General features: G+C 45.3%; 1 protein-coding gene across 1 annotated transcript in view; it reads right to left on the minus strand.

Annotated features, from left to right (window-relative positions):
* The window catches only part of LOC109864725 (ensconsin), a 37,653-nt gene that overhangs the window by 3,553 nt on the left and 7,700 nt on the right, over positions 1 to 26,400 (minus strand). The window contains 18 exon segments of the mRNA XM_031798597.1: positions 5 to 288; positions 426 to 612; positions 723 to 771; positions 926 to 973; positions 1,247 to 1,351; positions 1,434 to 1,614; positions 1,694 to 1,820; positions 2,753 to 3,045; positions 3,180 to 3,209; positions 3,211 to 3,308; positions 9,604 to 9,633; positions 10,603 to 10,730; positions 12,903 to 13,028; positions 17,366 to 17,473; positions 19,139 to 19,247; positions 20,119 to 20,282; positions 20,657 to 20,737; positions 21,360 to 21,482. Of these exon segments, the coding sequence (XP_031654457.1) occupies positions 5 to 288; positions 426 to 612; positions 723 to 771; positions 926 to 973; positions 1,247 to 1,351; positions 1,434 to 1,614; positions 1,694 to 1,820; positions 2,753 to 3,045; positions 3,180 to 3,209; positions 3,211 to 3,308; positions 9,604 to 9,633; positions 10,603 to 10,730; positions 12,903 to 13,028; positions 17,366 to 17,473; positions 19,139 to 19,247; positions 20,119 to 20,282; positions 20,657 to 20,737; positions 21,360 to 21,482 (2,271 nt within the window).

Raw genomic sequence — 26,400 nt, forward strand, 5'->3', positions numbered from 1 at the left:
TCACCTGACAGTGCTTCGATAGGCTGGCTGGAGGGGTGGAGGGTGGCCACGGGGATCCCCTTGTCCTCGAAGGCCACCCTGGGCCCCTCGGGACCCCCGTCACAGTCAATGAGGCCCTGGTTGCGGCCCTCTGCATCGATGAGGGGCCGGCCCTTGGAGTTGACACCCAGGTCAATGAGCTCCTCGAAGCTCCAGGGGCCAGGCTTACCGTTGAGCCCCGGGGCCAGCTTGTTAGAGTCCTCGTTCAGGAACTCCGAGCCTTCTACCAGGCGACCCTTAGGCACTGGACTGGAAGGGGAGGGAGAGAGCCAGTCAGTATAAGGAAGGCGTCGAGTGAGTAAGTGAAAGAGACACTTAAAGCCAAAATAGTCCTACATCAGTTTCATTGTGCTTCATGTATTTGGGAGTGTGTTTTTGTGTCATACTTAACAGCCAGGGGCTCCTCGGCGCTGGTTCCGTTGTTGTTCTCCTTGTCGTCCGCCTCTGGCTTCCAGTTCACGCTGCCCAGCGGCTCCCTACGCTCTCCCATTGGCTCACTGCGGGTCAGGCCACGCCCCTCGTCCATGCAGTCCGTCTCCATGGCGACATCTCCGGTCTGGGCTGACTCGTCGTCTGCGGAGACGAAACAAGCAGATGACTCAATTTGTACACGTACACAGAGGGAGTGGTGTCTGTGCAAACAGACAGGCCATTCAGTGTACACACGGATGGTGGACAGTTACCCTTGGCTTCTTCTTCGTCACCCTCCTCGTCTCCCTCATCATAATCTCTCTAAACAGGACACATTAACAGAGTACTGGTCAAAATATCCATCAACAAGTAGGTGCAAGGACTACTGGGTGTTCTTATCCAAGGCGACTGACTTAAGTATTGGAGAAATTCCCGTTGCCATGGAGAGATCAGAGCTTGAGAAATGTGAACTCACTTTTTCTAGGTCCCCTTTTCTGGTTCTCTTCATGATCTCCTCAATTCGCTGTAAGTAAGAGTGACAGGACGGTTCATGTCAAGAACCGCTGGCAAATTACACCCTGCAGACACTCAATGTAATGTAATACAAGTTAATGACAGTCGATTTGATTGGACTGCTTTAAAACTCAAGTGTTGGTATATAGTGAGTGGATGTAGGGGGTATTTTCACTGAGTGTGCATACTTAATGTATATAATGAACATGTTACGGAGACCATAGTGAATGCATACAGTGTGTATGATAAAGTGTACAAGCTGAAACGGTGATTCTCCACCCACCTTCTTCCTCTCCATGCGTTCCTGTTGGTTCTGGGCCATGACCCTCTCTCTCTCAATGCGGACCTTCTCTGCCTCAATTGCAGCCTGTGCCTCCGCCTCTTCACGCTGTGATTGGACAAACATGTTGCCAATCACACAAGCAGACAATCAATTAGATCAACACAAGACTAAAAGCATTTGTCCGTACCTCTTTCTGTAGCTCAGCCTGTCTCACGGCCTCCTCTTCCTCCAGTCTTTCTCTGTCTGCCTCCGCCATAAGAGCGTCCTCCTCCTCTTTCTTCTTCCTCTCCTCCGCCAGCCTCTTCTCCTCCTCCAGGCGTTTCAACCGATCCTCCTCGGCCAAGCGTTTGTCCTCCTCCTTCCTCAGCCTATAGATAACGAGATATGGCCGGTCAATTTCCCCCCAGAGAGAGAAAGAGATTATAGTAGCCTCGCCTGGTTCCTCACTTCTCCTCCTCCTCTCTCAGAACTCGGAGTGCCTCCTCCCTCTCCTTCTTCTCCCTCGCTAGACGACGGTTCTCGGCCAGGATCATGGCAGCCTCTGCAGCAGAGTTGGTGCCCGCCATGGACTTGTCTAAGAGCCAGAGAGGAGACACACAAGAGTTTAGTTCGACCAATCTTAGCTAATATATTGGTTCACTAATAACCAAGTTTCAAAGCATAGCCTACAAGATACAGGAGCCATAGCATCAAACACTCCATATAGAACTCTACTACTATAGAGCACATTGAGAGGAGAATGAGAACTATAGGTTGAGGGAGGGAGATCGATGAAAAAGATAGAGAAAGAGGGAGCAAGAGAGAGAAACAAAGGTTGGGATCTGATTTCAAATGACAGTCTGTGGCTGCTGGTCATAAAGAGCTTTCTGTGTCCTACTGAAGACAATCCTATTGATAGCAGCGAGTCCCTGCAGCACACGCAGTATCCATTAACCCTCTCCTAATGAGTTCTACAGTAGTAGTACAGGACTCTCACCAGAAGGGGGCACGAGACATCTCTAGGGCTAACAGGATGTAACTACGGCTGGGAGGGAGTTAATGGCTGTGCTGGTCCACAGAGAATTTACAGCTAGCTACAGACCAACTTTCTGCTGCTGCCATGTCAGTTTCCCTTGCTAATGAACAGCAGAGGAACACACTAAACACACTGGTGAAACTTAGGAATTAAGCTATAGATTTATATACATCAGGATGGAGGACAGAGCAGAGGCTACTATGAGCCAAACAGATGTTCTTTATTACTCAGTTCACATATAGTACAGGGTTTCCAACCCACTGCTTCAGGGACTCACAGTACAGGCCCTGGCTCTCATTATCAGATGAAAGTGAGTCTCAAGACTATGAGACTGGTGTTTTTTCCTGCTTGATCAGAGCACGACAAGGTCCTTATGCAAGTGAGTGAGATTTTAGCCTTATGTCATGACTGTGGTACTGACAGAAGGAAATGGCTAACTCAGCCTAGAGAGAAATGTGATCTCAGTGAGGTTGGAGGTCCTCTTCACTCACCGTCCTTGTCTTTGGTCTTACTGGAGGTGGTATGAGTAGGGGTGGGTGTTGTGCTGGTCTGGGGAGCCTCTGGGGACTGGTGCACCACAGGCTGGATGGGACACAGGTCCTTTGGCTTGGAGTCCCTCTTCCGCAGGGTTGGGGGGCCGGTGGGGGTGAGGGCCGGTCTCTGGATGGGTGGAGGTTTGGCCGAGGTGGGCTGGGGGGACGGGGGCTTGGCCGAGCTAAACTGAGGGGATGAGGGGCGATGTTTGATACCCCCAGGTGACGAGGGACGGTTACGTGGGCTTGGCCTGTAAAGGGGAGACAAGATTAATGACGGTTTTATAAATTATCCAACAGCTGAGCAATATCAACAGTACACAATTAAACACAGAAAATATTGGATATACTTCAAACGTTCTCAGGGAGAGATGTGGTGTCTTACTTTGCACTGGGGGAGGGGGTTCTCTTGCTCGCTGGGAGGGGGGGCGGGGGAGGGCGAGCGGTGGCGTCCCGCGATGTTGGAGGGCGAGGCGGGACGTTTCCCTCCGGGCGATGAGAACCTTTTCTCCTTCTGTCGTTCCACAAAGAGATAGTGAGAGAAGAGGGACGATTCAGTCCATTACGTCAGATCCTCCAAATGTTATATTTTATCATTCCTAAAATGACACATTTAATTTTTTTAATCTAATATAAAAAGTTACATGTAGGCTATAACATTTTATTCATTTCGTGTCATGCAGGGTTTTATCTGGATCAAAAGGGGCTTAGGTGGTGTGTGTGGCATGGGGGTACATAAATCCATCTGGTTTTAGTCATTACGGTTTACACGGAGTGTTTATTTAATCCCCCCAAAAATGTTCTACAATTAAAAACACTGGAATTAGTCGGCTTGACAGAACGTTTAGGCAGCCCGCCCAAGCATTTCAATGGCCGAAAAATCTGTCATGTATTTTGTTTCCACGTTAAGTGCATAATGGCGCCCCACCACTAAAATCCCTCATGAGAACACAGTGGAACACAAGTGGGTCAATAAACATGGAGTGACCAGATACCACCTGATCCATGAGATAGTCTCCCTCCCATGTGGTCTGTGTCATGGACAGTCTCCCTCCCATCCCCACTGCAGCACACATCAGCCTTTAAATAATGTCACAGGACTGACAGTCACTGTGAAGGTTACCGTGTGGGCCTGTCTGTTTCAAATGCATCTATTTTTAAAAAGCCCACATGCCACGGGACGGGGGTCTGAAAAACATGCTGATGGCGCAGCAAGTTCATCCAAAATTTGACTGGTACTACACACACACAAACCAACATTTTCAAATGCAACATATAAAGTGTTGGTCCCATTTTCCATGAGCTGAAATACTGTAAAAGAGCAGACATTTTCCATACACACAAAAAGCTTTTTGTTATCAAATTGTGTACACATTTGTTTACATCCCTGTTAGTGAGCATTTCTCCTTTGCCAAGATATCAATCTACCCGACAGGTGTAACATTATGAAGCATGATCATTACACAGTGCACCTTGTGCTGGGAACAATAAAAAGGCCACTATAAAATGTGCAGTTGTCACAACACATTGCCACTGATTTGAGGGAGCATGGAATTGGCATGCTGACTGCAGGAATGTCCAACAGAGCGGTTGCCAGAGAATGTAATGTTTATTTCTTTTTTTTCTTTTGAGCCCCCTCCAACGTCATTTTAGAGAGTTTGTAAGTACGTCTAACCAGCCTCACAACCACGTGTAACCACGGCAGCCCAGGACCTTAACATCCGGCTTCTTCACATGCGGGATTGTCTGACGGGGGATGCTGAGGATTATTTCTGTCTGTAATAAAGCTCTACTGTGGGGAAAACTAATTCTGATTGGCTGGGCATGGCTCCCGAGTGGGTGGACCTGGCTCCCAAGTGGCTGCGCCCCTGCCCAGTCATGTGAAATCCATAAATTATGGCCTAACGTATTTATTCAAATTGACTGATTTTCTATTAACTGAGAAAAAAAAAAAAGAAGTGCATGTTGTGTTTATATTTTTGTTCAGAATATATATCACAGCTCTGGAAAAAATAACTGTACAACCACTAAAATGATCAGTTTCTCTGAATTGACATTTATAGGTATGTGTTTGGGTGAAATGAAAATGTTTTTGTTTTATTCTATAAACTGACAACATTTCTACCAAATACAAATAGTCATTTAGAGCATTTACTTGCAGAAAATGACAACTGGTCAAAATAACAAAAAAAGATGTCAGACCTCGAATGATGCAAAGAAAATAAGTTAATTTCCATTTTTAAACACAATACTAATACGAATGTTTTAACTTAAATCAATATTTGGTGGAATAACGTTGATTTTCATCACCACGTGGCATGCTCTCCACCAGTCTTTCACATTGATGTTGGGTGACTTTATGCCACTCCTGGCGCAAAAATTCAAGGAGCTCGGCTTTGTTTGATGGCTTGTGACCATCCATCTTCCTCTTGATCACATTCCAGAGGTTTTCAATGGGGTTCAGGTCTGGAGTTGGGCTGGCCATGACAGGGTCTTGATCTGGTGGTCTTCCATCCACACCTTGATTGACCTGGCTGTGAGGCATGGCGCATTGTCCTGCTGGAAAAACCAATCCTCAGAATTTTGGAACATTGTCGGAGCAGAAGGAAGCACTTTTTCTTCCAGGACAACCTTGTAAGTGGCTTGATTCATGTGTCCTTCACAAATCTGCCCGATTCCAGCTTGGCTGAAGCACCCCCAGATCATCACCGATCCGCCACCAAATTTCACAGCGGGTGCGATACCTGGCGAGGCCTACCAGCCACAGTGAAATTTGGTTGAGGATCCGTGATGACCTGGGGGTGCTTCAGCAAGGCTGGAATCAATGTGAGACTGGTGAAGAGCATGACAAGAAAGCTGTGGATTGAAAATTCCACCAAATATTGATTTCTGAACTCTTCCTAAGTTAAAACAGTATTGTGTTGTTTAAAAATGAATATTAAACTTATTTTCTTTTTATTAAGGTCTGACAACAATGCATCCTTGTTATTTTGACCATTTTCTGCAAATAAATGCTCTAAATGACCAATATTTTTATTTGGAATTTGGGAGAAATGTCAGTAGTTTATAGAATAAAAGTGTTTCTTACCCAAACACATATCTATAAATACACTGCTCAAAAAAATAAAGGGAACACTTAAACAACACAATGTAACTCCAAGTCAATGTCACTTCTGTGAAATCAAACTGTCCACTTAGGAAGCAACACTGATTGACAATAAATTTCACATACTGTTGTGCAAATGGGAATAGACAACAAGTGGAAATTATAGGCAATTAGCAAGACACCTCCAATAAAGGAATGGTTCTGCAGGTGATAACCACAGACCACCTCTCAGTTCCTATGCTTCCTGGCTGATGTTTTGGTCACTTTTGAATGCTGGCGATGCCTTCACTCTAGTGGTAGCATGAGACGGCGTCTACAACCCACACAAGTGGCTCAGGTAAGTGCAGCTCATCCAGGATGGCACATCAATGCGAGCTGTGGCAAGAAGGTTTGCTGTGTCTGTCAGCGTAGTGTCCAGAGCATGGAGGCGCTACCAGGAGACAGGCCAGTACATCAGGAGATGTGGAGGAGGCCGTAGGAGGGCAACAACCCAGCAGCAGGACGGCTACCTCCGCCTTTGTGCAAGGAGGAGCACTGCCAGAGCCCTGCAAAATGACTCCAGCAGGCCACAAATGTGCATGTGTCTGCTCAAACGGTCAGAAACAGACTCCATGAGGGTGGTATGAGGGCCCGACGTCCACAGGTGGGGGTTGTGCTTACAGCCCAACACCGTGCAGGACGTTTGGCATTTGCCAGAGAACACCAAGATTGGCAAATTCGCCACTGGCGCCCTGTGCTCTTCACAGATGAAAGCAGGTTCACACTGAGCACGTGACAGTCTGGAGATGCCGTGGAGAACGTTCTGCTGCCTGCAACATCCTCCAGCATGACCGGTTTGGCGGTGGGTCAGTCATGGTGTGGGGTGGCATTTCTTTGGGGGGCTGCACAGCCCTCCATGTGCTCGCCATAGGTAGCCTGACTGCCATTAGGTACCGAGATGAGATCCTCAGACCCCTTGTGAGACCATATGCTGGTGCGGTTGGCTCTGGGTTCCTCCTAATGCAAGACAATGCTAGACCTCATGTGGCTGGAGTGTGTCAGCAGTTCCTGCAAGAGGAAGGCATTGATGCTATGGACTGGCCCGCCCGTTCCCCAGACCTGAATCCAATTGAGCACATCTGGGACATCATGTCTCGCTCCATCCACCAACGCCACGTTGCACCACAGACTGTCCAGGAGTTGGCGGATGCTTTAGTCCAGGTCTGGGAGGAGATCCCTCAGGAGACCATCCGCCACCTCATCAGGAGCATGCCCAGGCGTTGTAGGGAGGTCATACAGGCACGTGGAGGCCACACACAGTACCAAGCCTAATTTTTACTTGTTTTAAGGACATTACATCAAAGTTGGATCAGCCTGTAGTGTGGTTTTCCACTTTAATTTTGAGTGTGACTCCAAATCCAGACCTCCGTGTGTTGATAAATTTGAATTCCATTGATAATGTTTGTGTGATAGTTGAATGTGCTGACAACTATGTAAAGAAAAAAGTATTTAATAAGAATATTTAATTCATTCAGATCTAGGATGTGTTATTTTAGTGTTACCTTTATTTTTTTTAGCAGTGTAGTAAAACCAGAGAAAGTGAATTTTGCAGTGGTCTCTAAATTCTTTCCAGAGCAGTATATCAGGGTTTCTGTTGGGAAAATGTGGAGCTTGACATTTGACCAGCAGCAATTTAATTCACCGGATATTTGAGAAGTTTACCAGTCCCATATGCAAATCACATTTAGGTTACAGTAATTCATATTAACAGAACATTAGAGGATGCAACGATGTGCGGTTCTTCTTACTGAATTCTGATACGCACTTTGAAGATGTGGACAGTTATTCTAACATTTACTTTTCCTCAGCCAACAAGATGACAAACGAATAGCAAAGTCACTAGACCATGTCAACCTACTATCGGACTTATTAGACAAGTCAGCCTCTTCTATTGGTCAGCTTGTTGAGAAAAAAATGGACTATTCCAATACAGACTCTGGGACAGTTGTGGGACAATGGATGCCAAATTCATACAACCAGTTGGCCTAGGCTACATAAAAATAACAGTTAAAAAACAATGAGGTTAAAACAAATCAGAAAGTTCAGCTTTAAATGTTGATAAAATATTAGTAGGCTACACAAATTTTCATTCCATAACACAATTAGCAGGAAAACACCTCAAAAGTGCCTCAAAAGGGTATCAGACATGTGACAGAAGAAAATGGAGAAGCGAGATCTAATATGCAACACCTAGCATTGGTTGCTAATATGACTAGGATTATGCCTTTGGCTGCAGGACAAGGAAATACATTTTATATAAACTAAGTGCTTCCACGAGTCCAAGGATATGGTGGAATTTGGCTAGGCTACTTTGACACAAGACATAGCTCAATTTATTTTAGTTGATTTAACTAGGCAAGTCAGTTAAGAACAAATTCTTATTTACAATGACGGCCTGCAGGGAACAGTGGGTTAACTGCCTTGTTCAGGGGCAGGAGAGATTTTTTACCTTGTCAGCTCAGGGATTCTATCCAGCAACCCAAGGCTCTAACCACTAGGCTACCTGCCGCCCCAATAATATGTGGTAAAACGTTTTTTTCAAACAATTAAGTATATGTTTTCAAAATGCATATGGCCTAAGATGCATAACGAATATACTGTACACACACTGCAATTTAATTCCACAATTTTATTCATAGTAACCTATAGACCGATAAGCATGACCGGTCAAATGTATTTACATCGACTGGTATTTCAAATCAATTAGGCTAAATAGCTTTATTTCACAATGTGGTTTTTTTCCTCCCAGTCAATTGTACATTTGATTTATTTTCTAATATATCTACATCATTATTTATTTTTTAATCAGCCAAAAAAGCCAGTTAACGGAAACCCTGGTGTGTGTGTGTCGCATGCGTGCCTGTGTACTTATCATTGGTTTGTCTGAAAACTGCTTAAGAAAGAAACCGTAAAAGCCAGAGAGTGTGCATTTAGTTCTAGACCATTTGTTTTATGTGGGATAGAAATAGCTTTCAAAGCTTTCCAAAAGCAGAGAAGGCAAAGTGCATGCACTGTATGATAATCATTCTGTGAGGAGAGGTGGTGTGTGGAGAAGAGACTGAAAGAGAGGGATGGCTTCATAAGAGGAAGCGCCGTCACCTATCCATTTCACCACACAGAGTACCCTCCGTCCACACACACACACACTGAAGGAGATGTACACTAGCCAATCACTCAGAGGATGAGTGCATGGACAAGCACACACGCAAAGACACTGGCATGTCGGCCCGCATCATAGAAGCAGCATGACTCCCTTTAACGTGTATTCTGGATATCACCAATTTTCTCTTCACATACCATCTCCCTAGCTTAGAGCTGTCCCCTGCAAAGCTTTGGCGAGATACCTACACAAGTGTCTTTGTCTCTCTCTGCAATCTCTTTTGTAGGCTGTACTGTGAACCATCTCTCCTTGAATAGGACACCCACAGCTTCATCTCCTTATCCTCCCATTTATCCTTGCTGATCTTAAAAAAAACACAGACTGGGTCAAAACAATAGAGGCTACCTACCAGGAATTGGCTTTCACCTGTCCAGTTGTTCATAGTCGGAGGAAAATCGCAAAGGAGACGAGGAGAGGAAGCCACCTCAGGCTATTGAGACGCAGCCCCGGGCAGGCTCACGGTGTGGCCTGCTCGCTCTGTCGGTCTGTCCTGCTTTGCATTGCCTGACCCAGCCGCTCCAATTCACTACTGTACTCGGCCTATTGCGGCTCCTTTGTCTTTTTCTGAGACAATAGCGCTACTTCATATGCAGGAAGGACCATGGAGGAAGGGCAGGGAGGGAGAGAGAGCCAGGCAGTGGAGGACACTGAACCAATCAAAGAGCTTCCCACAGGCTCATGGAACACGTCTCGAGGCCAACATGATGCTGCTAATGCCCAATTACTCTACTTAGGGACTAAATCTTGAATGCAGTATAGTTGCATCTTATTTACTTGTTTGGTAGATATCTCTAATGCAGCAAGAGTGAGCAACGACCTCCTCTAGTGAACAAAGCTTTTCACCCCAATGGACAATAAAAAAAGGATTCAATTCAGACTCGGTCTGAGCCGTGGGATAGCAATGTGATCCTGAGAGAACACCGCTCTCAGATCAATATCGTGGATGGATAACCCACAGGGCTGCTTTAACTGGCAAATCATACAGGATGTGTGCATATAAAACCAGTACCATTTGTCCACAGGATTTATTTTCCTGACACCGTATCATTGCAGGCTCGAAGAGATAGTGTTATCATGGCTTTAAGCACCTTGTTCCTGTAACTTTATCCTGGTGTCATACGGGCTTCTGGGAAAGATACCCCACACACATTTACATAGCATACACTGCCACTGTGGACTGTGTACTTACTGAGAATGCAGAGACATGTAGCTACTGTATTTCCACTGGCTACTATGGCGATACATTTACACAGTGGAGACACAACAACGTTCTTAACGGATTTGCCTAGTTAAAATAAAAATTATCAGTTTGCCACCATGGACATGAACACACTAGCTACACCCAACCCTATCAGGTGTTAAAGTGCTCGGCTTTGCCATTCTTAGTGCTCGACACATGCACCAGATCCCATGTCTATTCCGTTAATAAGTCTGTCTTCCATACCTCCATTCATGCCAATTCTGTCTTCCACATTTATGAGGTCTCACCAGTGAGGGGTCCACTTGGTCTGCCGAGGCGGAGGTAGGCAGGGTGGCGCTCTTCTGCCGGTCGATACTGCGGCTGCGCAGAGGTCCTCGCTGCACCGGGTGCAGGGGGCTGGCCGAGGCTGAGCGAGGACACAGGTGACACTCTGGTAAAGGACACAGTCATCGCAGGGCAGGGAAACCAGCCAATGGGAGCATGGGTAAAAGCAGCAGAGTTGGGTGAGCAAAGCAGAGGCATGGAGAGAGAGAGATAGAGAGATGGAGAAGATAAAAGTAGAAAGAAGATGGTTCGGGGATAAGAGCACAAAACAACATGGCATATTGTTAGATTATGCACTGGTAGCACAAGGTTGGTTGCTGAAGCATCAGGGCTAGGCTGGCAGTGGCAGGGCTGGAGGGGGGAGACAGAGAGACTGACATCCTCTGATTGGTTCTAAAGCTCTGGTGCTGCACAAAGCTGAACACATTGACAACACGGCACTGAGCACACCGCCACAGCAAACAGTGCACACAACCCACCACCATCGCAGCACAAGCTGACCGCACTCACACACACTATTCTAGAAGCACCGCAAATGCTGGAGGATGACGTTAATGGTTGGTACCCATTCGTTGAAAAAAATAACATTTGATCATTTCAGGCATATCAGCATTTCCTGTTTTAAAGAGTATTTTAGGGCTTAGCCTAGTACACCAGTGCTACTATTCCTTCCACCTTGAATTCAATCCAAATCAAAACAGTAGAATACATGACAGAAGTCCTTCAGGGAGAATTCTGTATGCACACTGTCAGCTACACCATGGAGTACTCCAGTATATTTGGCTTACCTGGCTAGTCAATTTCTGACCCACATGGAGTAGCTAGCCTCTCTAAAAAGGGTGTTAATGAGAAAACCTGAGTGACAGTGTTTCATAGAGAGCCAGTGTAAGCTGGTCTGTGGTTTGGGACACTAGTTCTTACTACTGTAGCTGGGTGCTTGCTGTGTCAGATTGGGGGATTAGCAGTGGTAATCGGGAGGCCCAGGGATCTTGCTCACCCTGCCAGTCCCTACTCCCAGATATGCTCTGTAACTCATTCTGATAGGTTACTGAATGAGCAGCAGAGATAAAGGATGTGCTGTTGAAATTAACACTCCCTGTCCATAAACTGTCACGTCATGTTTCTGGGGGCTATAATTATTAGTGGGGAGGGAAGCCATACCAGCTAACGTGTCTCAATACGCACCGCACAGCTGTCAAATCAGCACCTCGTTACGACACTATGCAGCACATGGCAGGCCAACCAGGCCACTCAACCATGTTCAACAAGCCATCTCAGAGCATAGGGTTAATGGGTTCAGCCCAGGATATGTGATCAGGGGATTAAGTCCATTAGGTAAGCAGAGGAAGAGCCTCTAGATAGGGATCAAAAGACCCCTAAGTAGTATGGAAGACATCTCATAGCTTCTGCACTTCCTCATGGTGACGTATTCCCATGACAGCACATTAGATATTAACAAATAGCTTTCTAATCACCGGTGTTGCAAGTCAACGGAAGTCAATGACCTGGGCTGAACTACCTTTAGGTCAAATTAGTAAGACCAGCTGAACTATGCATTCTGTAACAGGTATTCGACAGGCAGTGTACTAATAGAATAGAGTTGTAACAGGGATTGGAGCAGAAGCTCCTCTAGGAAAGTCCCCAGCTCCCTGAGATCATTACTAGTTACCAGCACACAACCACCACAACACTCATTCTCTCTCACGCAACAAGCACTGGGCCCACAAGAAAGCAGCTTAGTGCAAAGCCTCCAGCATGGGCCCTGTTTCCCAGGGCCCCATCCTCAGACAATTGTGTCTGAGCTAAGTGCATGTGAGCAGTGCTTGTGTGTGGCGCAAATCTACATATGTATACACAACCTTGTGATCACGAGTGTACTTTTACTGTAAAGCAAGTTCTGTACCATTAAGCAAGCAGGGCCCCTCAACATTGAAACCATAGGACTATAACCTTCAGCCACCACTGTACAGCAACCACCACCAAAAACAACAAGGGGGCACAGATTGCTTCAAAGGATTTGCCTAGCCAGCAGCAGGGGCCTGGGCTAGAGAGATATATTTCTATATACCTAGTGACATAATATGGTCCTGGGGTGGGGGGAGATCTGGGTGTTTTATAGCTATTAGGTAATGATGTAATGGGGGCAGGGGTGTGGATTTCAGGCTCTTATCGTATACTGTAGCTAGTGATATGATGGAGGCCAGAAGCAAGGTTGGGGGGGTCCCTGTTAATTGCTGAGTCCTCAAGCTCTAAAGGGGGTCTCCTCTGTGGGGGTTACCTGGGGCATCGCCTCCTTCGGCCGACAGGGCAGCGGCGCTCTTGCTCCTAGCTAGTGAGGCCTGGGTGGGGGTGAGCAGGCGACTGAGGAACCCTCCGTCCACGGGGCTCGCCAGGGGCTTGCGAGCTACACGGCCAGCATGAGCGGAACCCCCCCCAAAAAATGGAGCCAAAACAAGATAAAGAAGGAGGCGATAGGAGGAGGGGGGGGTGAGGGTCAACAGAAAGGGGCGGAATGGGGTTTTGGGGGGGGGTCACCATGTGATTTCCACTCATAAAAGGAGAGAATAAACATAATAAACGAAGCCGTGTCGCAATAGTCTTGAATGGCTTCCCTGTGGAAACCTAGTCCTATCACCATTCCACCCAGTGGTCATGAGGACAAAGAGACCAGGAAAGGAAGCCATGAAAAAGTATTGAGACAGACCCAGAGTGATTGTCGAGCAACTGAAGAGGACTACAAGTGAGGTACAATGAGGTCAAATTAAGGTGTGTCCCTGGTGCAGAAGGGATAAAAAGGGTGTTAGTGAGCTTAGTCCAGACAGGAAAGGGTGTGTGCTATGGGGTAGATAGGGAGGGCAGGGAACATAGAGGTAAGGGCTCAACGTAAGAGTGCGCAAGTACTCTTAGGTTTCTACTGTACAGACTCAGTGCTTTGTTTTGGGAAGAACAAGAATTTAAAGTCAAATGGAAAATGCCAATCTAAGGCAGTAATTCTATGCCCTGCCCACCGCATTTAAAAAGACAGTGGTGTACCGATCACTTATGCACGTTATCGGGAGACCGTGAGTCGGACAGTAAAAACCGAGAGCTCTTGATCTCATGCAATGACAGAATACAGTTCCCCTTTGGTTCCATTGGAAACCCAGTAACAAAAGGATGAAAAACAAAAACAGAAAGGTAAAAGTAAAAAATGGGCTATAAGCGCTGTTTCCTTTTTGGCACTTTGGATGAAGGGACTTCCATCGAGGCCTCCTTCAGGCTCCCTGACAGAGTGGATGTCTTTTTCAGACAGACTAATGTGTTACAGGTAGAGTGGGCCAGCCCCTTCAACTGTCAGTCACAGAGCTCCAGACTGATTATAGGACAGGGTCATCCAGGGAACATGGTTAGGAACGGGAGAGTTTTCCCCTGTCTAGTTAATGAAGGGATTCAGCTTTTAAGGACAGACATGGATGTCTCGTTGTGGGATTCTTCTAACTCAGTATGAGACGTTCAAAGATTATCTTATTGACTCAAACTGAAAGGCTGAAGGATATTTGAACACTGCATTAAGTCTCACAAAACATCACAGCACTGAGAAACAATTTGCCCTGTAAATGAGATGCGTATTCTCTCTCCCCAACGCAGTTAAGCCAAAACCACGTCCCGTTATTCAGAGGAGCGTTCTACTACGCTCCCATTGGCTAGCTAGCGGTGTCTCACTCACAGGTGATCAGCGTGGAGACAGTGACCTTCCAAGTTAAGGATGGAAAGTGTAATTTAACAACCACCATAATGCAGGCCTATTACCATCATCATGATGTTTGGTAACATTTGCCCATGTATTTATTTTCAGAGTTTCAATGGGTTGTAAAAATGTCTCAGAACTCTGCTGAATTCCCTCAATTTAAGGTCAGCAAGGTTAACCTAGGCTAATTAACATTACTAGCTCCGTATTTGAAGTTATATTATCATAAGTAGTCTATCAGGTGAAAGCGTATGCTTACTATTCATAATTCCTCAAATATTTATTAGCTAAATCATTCAGTCGAATACGCTATGCTACAGCCATTGAATCGGTCTGAGCGTTAAGGGATACAAACTGCTAGCTCGGTCCACAACATCATGTTAGTATATTTTTCAATCTTGAAAATAAAAGGGCAAACGTTATTAATCAGTGACTGAAATTTCACACCACGGAGATATTCACTTCCGGACTTGGAGCGCTCAAAGCATTGTTGAACACCCCTCTGAATAATGGGGCGTGGTTTTGGCTTAAACTGCGTTGGGGAAAAAGAACGAACGCAAATGAGATTGTCGCTTTTCAAAATGACTACAATAAATATACAGTATGGACAGATGGAGTGAGATATGGTTAACACATAGGCATACAACACAGTTAGTAGTAGTAGCACAGCATTTCAACAAGGACAGTCAGTGGCCATGCTAGTGCTCTCTAGACACTAGCTACAGTGGGATGGCACTGACATACACCGCAGGGGCACGAGACCACACGTGTCAAATCCTCTGCTTACATACGTCATCTGCAGGGAAAACAACAAACCGATTGTGACCAACAAACAAAACATTGTGTTAGTCAGCACAAAGGAGGCATTTCTGGTTTATAGCAGCTCCGAGAGAGAGCGAGGTTAAGACAAGATTATCTGGGAGCAAAAAAACACAGCGGTGAGCAACAATATAGGAGGGATCTGTTCGAGAAAGATAAAGGAGTGAGGTGAGTTAGCGACACGAGGACCAGAGAGTCCCTGGTAGAGACCAGGGATAGACGGAGACACAGGAGTCGGGCGGTAGGTTAGAGGCTGTCGAGAGGCAGACAGACAAGTGTGCGCGGTGTTGGCTGGAAAAGAGCACACGTGTAGAGAGAGGGGCAAAGAGTGGAGGAAAAGGCTGGTTTGGAAGTTTAGAAGCACTAGGCTGCTGCACTTCACAATCACAGCACCACCTCTCCAGCTGGCGCATACAAATCACCGCTAGGAGCTGAACATTAGCGAACTGAGTTAAAAGACAAAATGTCAGAGGAGATGCGTGCTTGTTATTACAAAAAGAGGACGTCCGAGCGATGCAGACAACGACGAGAATATAAAATAGGTACATGCTAGCCACCTTGGTCGTCTGTAGTCCCCTTGTCGAGCTTGGAGGGGGTTTGCGTTTTGCCCCCTCCCGCTCGTGTAAGGGAGGAGCTTCTCTTCTTCAGGGAGGGTCCTACAGACAGGAGAGGGGGGTTACAGCCTATCAGGGACAGAGGGGGCGGGCCAAGCTCCCCTAAAAGTCCTCAAGAACAACATGAATGTTATTTAGCATTATTTTGTTCTCATTACAGTACAAATCAATTGTTAGTCGACTGTGGCTAAATTGCACTGTATGTTCCATGTGAGCAGAAGGAACACAGCCATTGCACTGGTCCTAATCTGGTTACTGGCTCTCTCTTGATAGAGAGCTACATGATGTCTAGCACCACAGTAGTGCATGGTGTTAGCCTGCATCGGTCAACTAATCAGTTCCACGAAAACATTCATCTAGATCTAAGAAACATGCAAAAAACTAAAAGACTCTATATCAATTATCTTAAATATCTTCAGGCACTCGTTTACTGTGCTGAAAGAGGGCCTTCCCAGTGGGCACAGGTTGAATCAATGTGGAATAGACACCGAATTGCAGTCTTTGCCCAGTGGGTTGTAAGGAGCCTCAGAGCCACACCAGGCAATGGTTGCTCAGACCCATTAGAGGTTGTGTAGAGCATGTAAAGGAGGGCCTTAATATGCACCTGTCTGTTCCACCTGAAGCTTTTTCCTGCCTTCCTTATTGGGCTGAGTGTATAGGTCGATTTTGTCGTTTCTAGGCAACCGGTTCAATGACGAACTCCTCACACGAGCACCTGAGAGACAACGAGTAGACACCCAGGGTGAAACAGTGACACAGCCATTTCTCTTCCCGTCTCCTTCACAATAACAGTCATAGGAACATTGTTGTAGTTGGTCTTAGCAATTTGTCCCTTCTACTTAAGAGGGACATACACACTGGAATATTGCTGCAGTTGGTCTTACAATTCCCATCATCCTACCACAGGAAGGCCCAAGGTCACAGGGATCGTTATTACAAAAGAAAATGTGCCGACATTCTCAGAATGTGTTCCTAACCCTGGTGAAAAAGGAAACGGGCTAGTGGAATTTGACAGAGACAGGTTAAGGAGGAGAGAAATCAACAATATCAGATAGCGAGAGAGGACAGACAACATTGTAAGTATCTTGGCTACGGTGGAGGAAAAGGAAGCTGTGGAGAGAGAACGATTGGACGTAGAATGATTCTTCTTTTCAGTGGTGGTCAGAAACAATGCAATTCCCTGTGAATCAAACCAGGATGAATTGCATTAGCATTAGGAAGGTATAGTACAAAGACTACCGAAGAGGATAGAAGAGATCACAAATGCGTCACTGATGCTTTGGGGCAACTCCTTATGATTCTTTGACACTTCTGTGTCACAAAATGCACTACAAAACTGAAAGTGAACAGTAAATGGATGCAATGGAATCACATGTTCATGCTGGGTTGATCATTGGTTGAGGTCTGGGACAGCGAGCCAAGGCATCGGTTTACCAGTCTCTTAATGTTCCGCTGATTGGCTTGTCTCTCAGCTCCTGGACACGGGAAGGAGAGGGTCAACGCAGTGACAATAACTGTGGGCTGACACGGTGGCTGGGTAGAGGGTAGGCTGGAACGCAGGAGGGTGGAAAGGGGACTTACTTTTGTCGGGAGAGTTGATGAGGGTGGCGGAGGAGGAGGACAGGCGCTTGTTGATGCCAGCCTCAGACAGCTGTTTCAGGTTCATGGTGGAAGTGGAGCGCTTGTCAACTAAGGGGTGGAGGGAGAGACAGACGGAGGGAGGGGGTTATACAGGAGACTGACCAATGGGAGACTGGGAGAAGGAGAAGGGGAAGGGGGGGGGGGGGGGGGGGGGTGGAGGACAGGGTTCTGCAGGGTCCTAATGACCTGCAACCAACATTCAACACTCATTTAGTCTCAATTGTAGGGCATATTACACCAGTGGGGTCCATGTATAAAACAAACATTGAACTAAGGCACTACTGAATATAATACATTTTGATAACAGAACAAGTAGCAGACCAAAGCCATTCCAGTTCATAGGCAGGCACAGCAGTTAGTGATAAGAGTTGAAAAGCCAGAAGAAAAAAAAAAATCCACAGAATAGATACCACAGGTGAACAGTCAAGAAATTAACATTAGTTGGCACGTGTTAAACAGTCAACAGCAGTGCTGCTCAGAGAGCGGAGCCTACATGTGACACCTCATCTGGAAATGCTTCAAAGTGAGTGAGAGAGTAAAGAAAAAGAGGAAGTCCACAGGCTTGTGGGACAGAAGTGACAGTGAAGTTGCCCATACATGCTGATCTAAGGTCAGCCTTACATTTTCCCCACTAATGGTTAATGTCAGGATAAGCTGATCCTAGACATGTGCATATAAGCAAAATCAACCCATCCCTGGGAGAACCAGGAAGATATTAGTGAGGGAGTGAGTAAGATAAGGGCTGGTGGTTAACATAACAGTGCCAGTCCATGCTGCTTTGCTGTGGGTACAGTACAGGTATCAACCAGTTTAACCTGCACTTTGTTGTGTCCTGGGGGGCTTTTCTGGAGACGCGGGTGAGATTACTATAGATACTGGAGAGGCGGCACCTGCGTCAGGGTCTCCTGTGGTTGGGGGGGGGAAGAGAGTCTCTCAGCGGGGAGACAGGAGCAGACACATACCGCCCACAGGGGCAGTGAGGAGGAGGAAAAGGGCTGGCTGACAACTATCAGTAGATTTCCATCTCTGACAGTCAGCGCCCACAACACAGCTGCTAGGAAACAAGCTCACATGATAAGACTCGGATGAGGATCTTTGGGATCAGACCACATATGGGTCAAATGACCTGATAACAGACATCCTTTTTTTTAAACCTATAATATGAACATTGCTTTTATGAAGTATGGTCCGGATTCCCTTACACAGATTAAGCCAAATCCTTGACTAAGCGCTTTCAAATGGAGATTCTCTTGGATTACACTTTATGTCTAGGACTAGGCTTAATCTGTGTCTGGGATACGTCCCCTATATGATTATGAACAATAAATTTAAGAAAAACAGATTGAGATATTATATAGCAGCTATGCTATCGCTCACTGCACATTAAGAGTATGCGTCATTAAACTAAAGAGGCATTCAGACTTCAAAAGAAAAACATAGAAAATGTTGAGAAATGCCGTTAAGCGAGCCTTGGACATACGCAGAACATATACCGATGCCTAATCAACATAACTCCAGCTGACAGCAAACCAATAACGAGCCAGTCACTGAGGATGAGTCAGCAAGTTTTAACCGACCTGTGCTTTTCAGAATCCGCTGTCAGACAAATAGGAAACCATAAATCCTTACACACATGCTTGAGTCCTATACACTTAGCAGTCCTATCCATATGGTATAGAGCAGAGTGGAATGGTATGGAGGAGGATTCCTTACCAGATCGGTTGTCTGATTCTGAGAGTCCTCCCCAAGACCACCTCTTCTGCCTCTGCTCCACTCTCTGGCTGCGCTCCAGGGTCCGCCGCATCACTGCCTCATAGTGCTCCTGCAGTACACAGAGGGAGAGAGAGAAGGGGAGAGAGAGGGGGAAAGGAGGAGAGAGAGAGGGTGGGGGGGGGGGGGGGGGGGGGGGTGGAGGAATGCAAAGTCATTCACATGACAAAGTAATACTCTAGGTCTCCCAAACCCAAATAAACAGGGTCAAAGGGATAATGACAATATGAGCCTACGTCCCAGAATGAGGTGAGTCGGTAACTCAAAGAGAAATGCTGTTTTCAGTCTGACAATAACAGTTCACTACAATATGATCATAGTGAAACAAGAGGGGGTGATGACAACGTTAGATAAAGCCAAATTGTCTGCTCTACTTTGAAGCAAAGATTCATATCCCTGTAATATGTTTTAAACGATTTAGTCTTTCATATGTTATACCAACACTAGATTGTTCCGGGGTGGTAGAGTTGCATTTGTCTGCTTAGCAGTGGTGCAAAGCAACAGGTCACTAGTGCCAATCAGGCTGGAATAAGAACACTGAGGGAATGAGTTTCCTGCAGCAGACGCCCATTAAAAGAAGCAAAAACAGGAGATGCTTTCATTCATAACACTAACAAAGTATGCATCCTTTCCTGAAGTTGTTCACTCATGCTCTAACATAGCATTAACTCTGCCAATTAGGCTATACCAGACAATCCCATGAACCTGAGCAGTGAAAATATAGTAAACTCGTGATAGCTGCACATATGATTAGTCACTGCAGTTCACCCGTCCCAATTCAAATACATTATTTTCGCTTACTATGGATATCGACATGCTCCAGTTTAGTGCACACATTTACGCCATTGACTACACAAAGTCTACAAAACAAGAGTTGTATCTGTAGCGCCACCCTGGTGTTGGAGGACCCCCGGGACCCGTACCTTCTCTTCCTCCTGTTTCTGCTTCCTTTTCTCCTCCACAGCCGAGCGTCTCTGCTCCTCCTTCCTGCGCTGCTCGTCCAGCTTCTTCTGGCGCTCCTCCATCTGACGCTCCACCTGCAGCTTGGCCTTACGTTCTCTCTCCAGGATCTGAGAGTCCTTCGCAGCTGGATAGGCGTGTGTGTGTTTAGGTGTGGCATGTATGCACGTGCAGTGTGAAGAGAAAAAGGGAAAACACATTGGTTTGTTTACTTTGTGACCAGCCCAGTGGTCAAAATCACCCAATTAAATCTCCCAGTAAAGTCCCACTATATAGAAGGTATTTCCTGTCTCAACAGGAACTTGTAATGTATTCACTTGTGTATGTTGCTAATCCAATGAGTAGATAAATAATGAAATGGTCAGGGTCAGAGGCTGGGCCCATTAAAGAGAATGGTGTACAGGCCAGACTCCTGAGACCTTAGCTAATAGCTAGTAGAACCTGTTGATGGATTATGACCAACCCATAGAAATGGACCCACCATTCAGACTGAGCTCTTACCTTGCTGCCTATCGGCCTCCTCTCGTCTCTCTTTTGCCACTCGAAGCCGGTCGTCTATCCTTAGTGCAGCACCATCAATGACTGCATGCACACAGAGATGCAGATAAGTGTGTACACACATGCAGTGGAAATAGTGTGGGCATGGGCAGAAAAATCAGTGGTGGATTATGATGTGCTGCAGGGTCACCGTGAGTTAATCACCTGACAGGCAGATGTGCTCATCATGAATGACATTAATGCCCTTTGAGTCATCACCTTATTACTGCAACAGTTGACAGCACTGTTTATGCGGCATTAAGCCACAACGACATGGCGGTGTGACGTGTGAGTGATAAGTGTCACTCATTATAACCCAGGTAACAGACAATGAGATTTGTAGTTAAAAAGCCTGTATGAGATAATGAATATATATAAATAAAAGCCTGTGGGGCTACTTGGCAATGAATTAAAGGTAGGCTTAATTTATGACTACTGAGCCATCGTCATGTTTACCACATGGTTAATGACAAACATTAGCTAAGCCTCCACACTGGAACTCTGGCAGAGGCTATGGGAGAGACATACGAGCTGTTCTGGTGGTGGGTGTGTATAGGTTTGTGTAGGCCTAGGCTAAAGGTATGCATAATATATGCATATGAATGTACCCTGTTTGTTTGTTTGTGTGTGACAATTCAGATGCAGCAGGGTGGGGATATTTTGTTACCTGGTCGGGGAGACTTCGCTGCAGTGGTGTTGGGTGGTGTGTTTGCTGTTGCAGGGGATGCAGGTACTGGGCTGTTCCCTGCTAGGCTGCGCCGCTCCTCTGCCTGCGCCTGCGCAGATGCAGCTAAAGACACACGACACAGAGAGAGAGAGAGAGAGAGAGAGAGAGAGAGAGAGAGAGAGAGAGAGAGAGAGAGAAAGTCAGGTCACGCTGTCTAGAATAGCATGATGAAATGTCTAATGAAATGAAAATGCCTTTGGAATAACGAGCTGCTGAGCAGTCTAGAGCAGGTGGCTCTCTGTGCTTTGTTTGTCCTCCATAGGAATGCATGTTCTAGAGAGATCCAGAGGAATTAAAGCTACAGAACAATCCAGCTATTCAGCCTCCCCCTGCCCCCTCTCATCAACGGTCAGCCAGGCTGCTGTCCACTGGGCTCTGAGTCTCTCGAAACACGCAGTTCCCAGCATTCAAGTGACCACCCTATGCAGACATCCCTGGATTTTAAAGGATCAGATGAGGAACACTTTAGTGTAGGGGTAAGGGTTAAAATGTTGGTTTCAGACTTGGGCAAATGACTAAAAAACATTGAGGCCTAGACCTCCATAGGAGCCCCACTCAGCATGGCCAAAATGGCTCCATTCAAAGTTGTAACCTATTGCTATAGGGGCCTCTATAATAAGCCTATCAAGGCAGCCAAGGCACTAGGCCGGCAGGGGGGAAAAGAGGGGGGGGGATGTGATCAACAGCTCTGAGCCCTGGTAGCAGCCCTTTCCTCGTCCCCAGTACGTGAAAATGTGTGTGCACGCGTGTCAGTGGAAGAAAAAGTACCCAATTGTCATAAAAGTAAAAAGATAACTTAATAGAAAATGACTCAAGCAAACCAGATGGCATTTTCTTGCTTTTTTAAATTTACGGATAGCCAGCGGCACACTTCAACACTCAGATATCATTTACAAACAAAGCGTTTGTGTTTAGTGAGTCCGCCAGATCAGTGGTAGTAGGGATGACCAGGGATGTTCTCTTGATAAGTGTGTGAACTGGACCATTTTCTGTCCCGCTAAGGATTTAGGTCAAATGTATGGAGTAAAAACATTCTTTACATTCTTTTCTTTAGGAATGTAGTGAAGTAAAGTAAAAAAAACTCCTTATTAAGTAGCACTTTGAAATATTTGTATTTAAGTACATTACACCGCTGTGTCAGGAGCATTGTGAGACTGCTGACAGAGGGGTCGTCATGTGATAGCACTCTGGCTGCTGATCAAGCTCAAGCCAATAGTCTGAAATAGCCTCCTAACTCCTGTCCTTCATGACCACCACTGATAAGTGGAAGGACAGGTTGGAATTTTCAACTGCTGCTTCGGTGATGCTCTATCTGGTTAGATTAGAGATTGTAAAGGGAAGAATACAGGAAAGGACACCACAAAAGAGTCCCTTTCAGGCTGTTGGAGAACAAAGTCAACACAAAACCGGTCCCCTCTCACTGCTCTTTATGATGTCATATGCAAACAATAATGTTAGTGCAACAGAAAGGAACCGTGATCCTTACTTCCCACAGCACCTCTGGCTCTCCCTACCTGTCTGCATTGAGACAGTAGGTGACAATAGGGGAGCTCTCAATGGCTCTCCTTACAAGAAGTGACACTGACAGTACACTGTGTTCACTGCCATGCTTTGTTTCATACTGTTGTTTTCTGCTGAGTGGGATGACCGGGAGTGCATATTACAGAAAATCTCATATAAGGAGGAAGAGAATCTGCAGGAGAAAAAAAAAAAAAAATTCAGCTGGATATGAACACAAAACAAAGGCAGGTTATCAGCGAGTGGAAACTCAATCAGGAACATAAAGGGGACTATAGAAGAGGACTATGTTACATCCCTTTAGCATTACATTAGCCCATATCACTGTGGTTCTGGAGAGAACACCTCAAATAGTGACAGACAATGGAGCTCAAAGTTCAATGCTCCTCCACTCCCAATATTACTGGAATAGATGTGTATCTTTAGCCATTGGTCTTCACAGACTAGAGCAATAGGATGTAGTCAATAGGACAAAAAAAAAAAAATATTCAACAGAATGATGCCTGAGGGGGATGGCTGCCGTTTTATGGGCTCCTAACCAATTGTGCGATTTTGTGTGCTTTTTCGCATTTCTTGTAACTTATTTTGTACATAATGTTGTTGCGAATGTCTCTTATGACCGAAGAGAGCTTCTGGATATCAAAACAGCGATTACTCGATTTTTCTTTAATGAGTCGGAAGCAAAGGCTATAATGTTGCTCCCAAATCCTAGGGATGCACGATATAAAAATCGGTAAGCACATCGGAATTTGGCTTTAAAAAAAGCCGACATCGGCCCGATGTGTAGTTTAACGCCAATGTGCAAAACCGATGTCCAAGCTGATGCGCAAACCTATAACGTAGGTAGATGAAGTAGTGGCGCCATGGAAAATACAGCACTACACAGAACAAAAGCAGAAAAATACTAAGCGCACACTTCCAACAACTAAACATGTTCAAGTCGAGCATTCATTTGAAAGAGTAAGAACATTTTTGCGAGACAACTCAAAGGCGAAATCCATTAACGCCAAGATAATGGAATTCATTGCCCTTGAAAATCAACCGTTCCCTGTCGTGGATGATGTTGGCTTGCACCGACTTGTCGAGCACCGGTACACACTACCAAGTATGCGCTATTTTACAGATGTTGCACTACCGGAGTTACATAGCATTGTTGTAACGCACATCTATGAGCTACTTGTTATGGGTATCACTGCTATTAGCTTCACAACTGACATTTGGACCAGCGATGTCAGCCCCATGAGCCTGCTGAGTCTGACCGCACAGTGAGTCGACGAGGATTTCGTACTAAGGAAAGCCGTATTGCATGTTCAAGATTGTGCTGGTTCTCATACCACTGCTGCCATTTCAATGGCATTGGAGAACATATTTTGAAACATGAACACTCCTAGCTCCAGTCAAACAACCGACTCGAGAAATAAGCTCAACTGCGTCTGCAGCAGACGTGATACCCTCTGTCAAAACTGTCGACACATACAGTGGGGTTAAAACTTTCAAAAGTACTCTACAAGAGGCTGTAAACAAGCGATTCGGTGGAATTCTGAGCCTCTGTACTGTGTCGCCACCATGTTCGATGCTAGGTACAGGGATGACAGATCCAAAATTCATACAACCACTGCACATCAAAACATTTTCAAAAGCAATGAGGCTGATGCAACAGATCAGACAGTTTAGATTAAAATGTTGATGAAGTTGTATTTCTTCATATTATAAGCTCAGAAATGTGTACATGGCTGTAGGCTACACATGAAGGTTCCAAAACACAATTCGCCAAAAACACTTATCAAAAGTCCACCGCACGAGCGAACAGTTTCATGTGACAGAGCTGAAAATATAAGTTAGAAATTAAGAAAAAAGGGGAGCTCTAAAGATGCAGCAACTAGCATGGGTTACTAATATGAGTAGGATTGTGCCTTTGGCTGCTGGACAATAAAATAATGTTGATTTGAAAAATAGAACATAAGAGAAATTAGTTTCAAAGGCATGAGGTGTTTCTAAAAGCATTCCCCCAACATTTCCATGGTTGTTTTCTGGCTAGTCTACTTTGAAACAAGGTAAGACATGGTTCATAAAATTGCAAAAACAGCCAGGTTTTAAACAATTACGTTTATGGTTAAATAGTTTCAAAATGCGGACCACCTCCGCTCAGATTGAAGGTGGGCGATGTGCAACAGGCACTGTCCTTCACTCTCTGATCTTCTGACAACTTGATCTGAATGAACTGTGCCGAGTATGGCGACAGAATCGAACCCATAGACGTTAATGTTAGTTATCATTCATTATACATACTTGTCAAACATGACTGACATTTAGCCTATATTTCTGTAATTTAAAGTCTCATAGTTTGGCAACATTTTCTGGCCCATCCCTCGAGTCAGCATCAGTTTGGACACAAGGCTGTAGTTAACATGCATATCACATACACTGTCATGTAGACTTTTTTTATTCATTTGAATATTATTTTCAATGTTGGCCTCTCTGATACAATTCTGAGCAGATTAATTATTTGATATTGCGGTGTTATTTATTGAAACTTGTCCATTTGGACAACTTAAAGGGATACTTCGGGATTTTGGCAATGAGGCCCTTTATCTACTTCCCCAGAGTCAGATGAACTTGTGGATACCATTTGCTAGCAGATACCAATACATTGCACTAACTCTAGTTAGTATTGGCTCGTGAAACTACCTCCAACTTCCTTCATACTAGACACAGAGGCATAAAGATGGTATCCACTTCTGACTCAGAAGTAAATAAAGTATCCCTTTGTATCTATACTCTTCTTGTCTGACTTTTTATTTTTTACTTGACACTGACAAGAGAACAAGCATTACTGTTGAGCCCTGAAACAGTATCAATATTTTTCATGCAGGTCATCATGGATGAATGAATGTCTGCTGCTAATCCCACAGGAAGTGGAGGTCAGTTTACTTTTCCTCTCCTCAAATCAATCCCCCCCGCCACATGTTGTTTACGAAACAAGTCTGGCATAACACTGAAATGCTTACTTATGGGCCCATCCTAACTATGCAGAGAGAAAGGACAAATATGAAGTAAAAACACATACTAAAGTCATAATAGATACACAATGAGTAACAATAAATGAAGTATATAGCAGGGGTACCAATACCAAGTCGATGTGCAGGGGTACGAGGTAACGCTTCACTGGGTGGGAATCCCAAGTTAAGTGACTCAAAAAGTGGATGAAAAGGAGTTCTAATGAATGACGATAGCATTCATAAGCTTATGCACTAGTTAGCCAACCCACTGCCTCTAAAAAAAACTGAGGGGTACTTTGATTCCTGCTCAGTATTCGAATACACATTTGGGGTTAACAATTAAGTAGTATAAACATCCAGCTTTCCATCAAGGGAATAGAAACACAGGTGGAGGGAAAATAGATTAACCTTAACAAATACACAGCTCTTGGGTGTACCAAATAGGGGAGAAAAGATATAATCCA

This window comes from Oncorhynchus kisutch, linkage group LG19 (genome assembly GCF_002021735.2).
Source record: "Oncorhynchus kisutch isolate 150728-3 linkage group LG19, Okis_V2, whole genome shotgun sequence".
Lineage (NCBI taxonomy): Eukaryota > Metazoa > Chordata > Actinopteri > Salmoniformes > Salmonidae > Oncorhynchus > Oncorhynchus kisutch.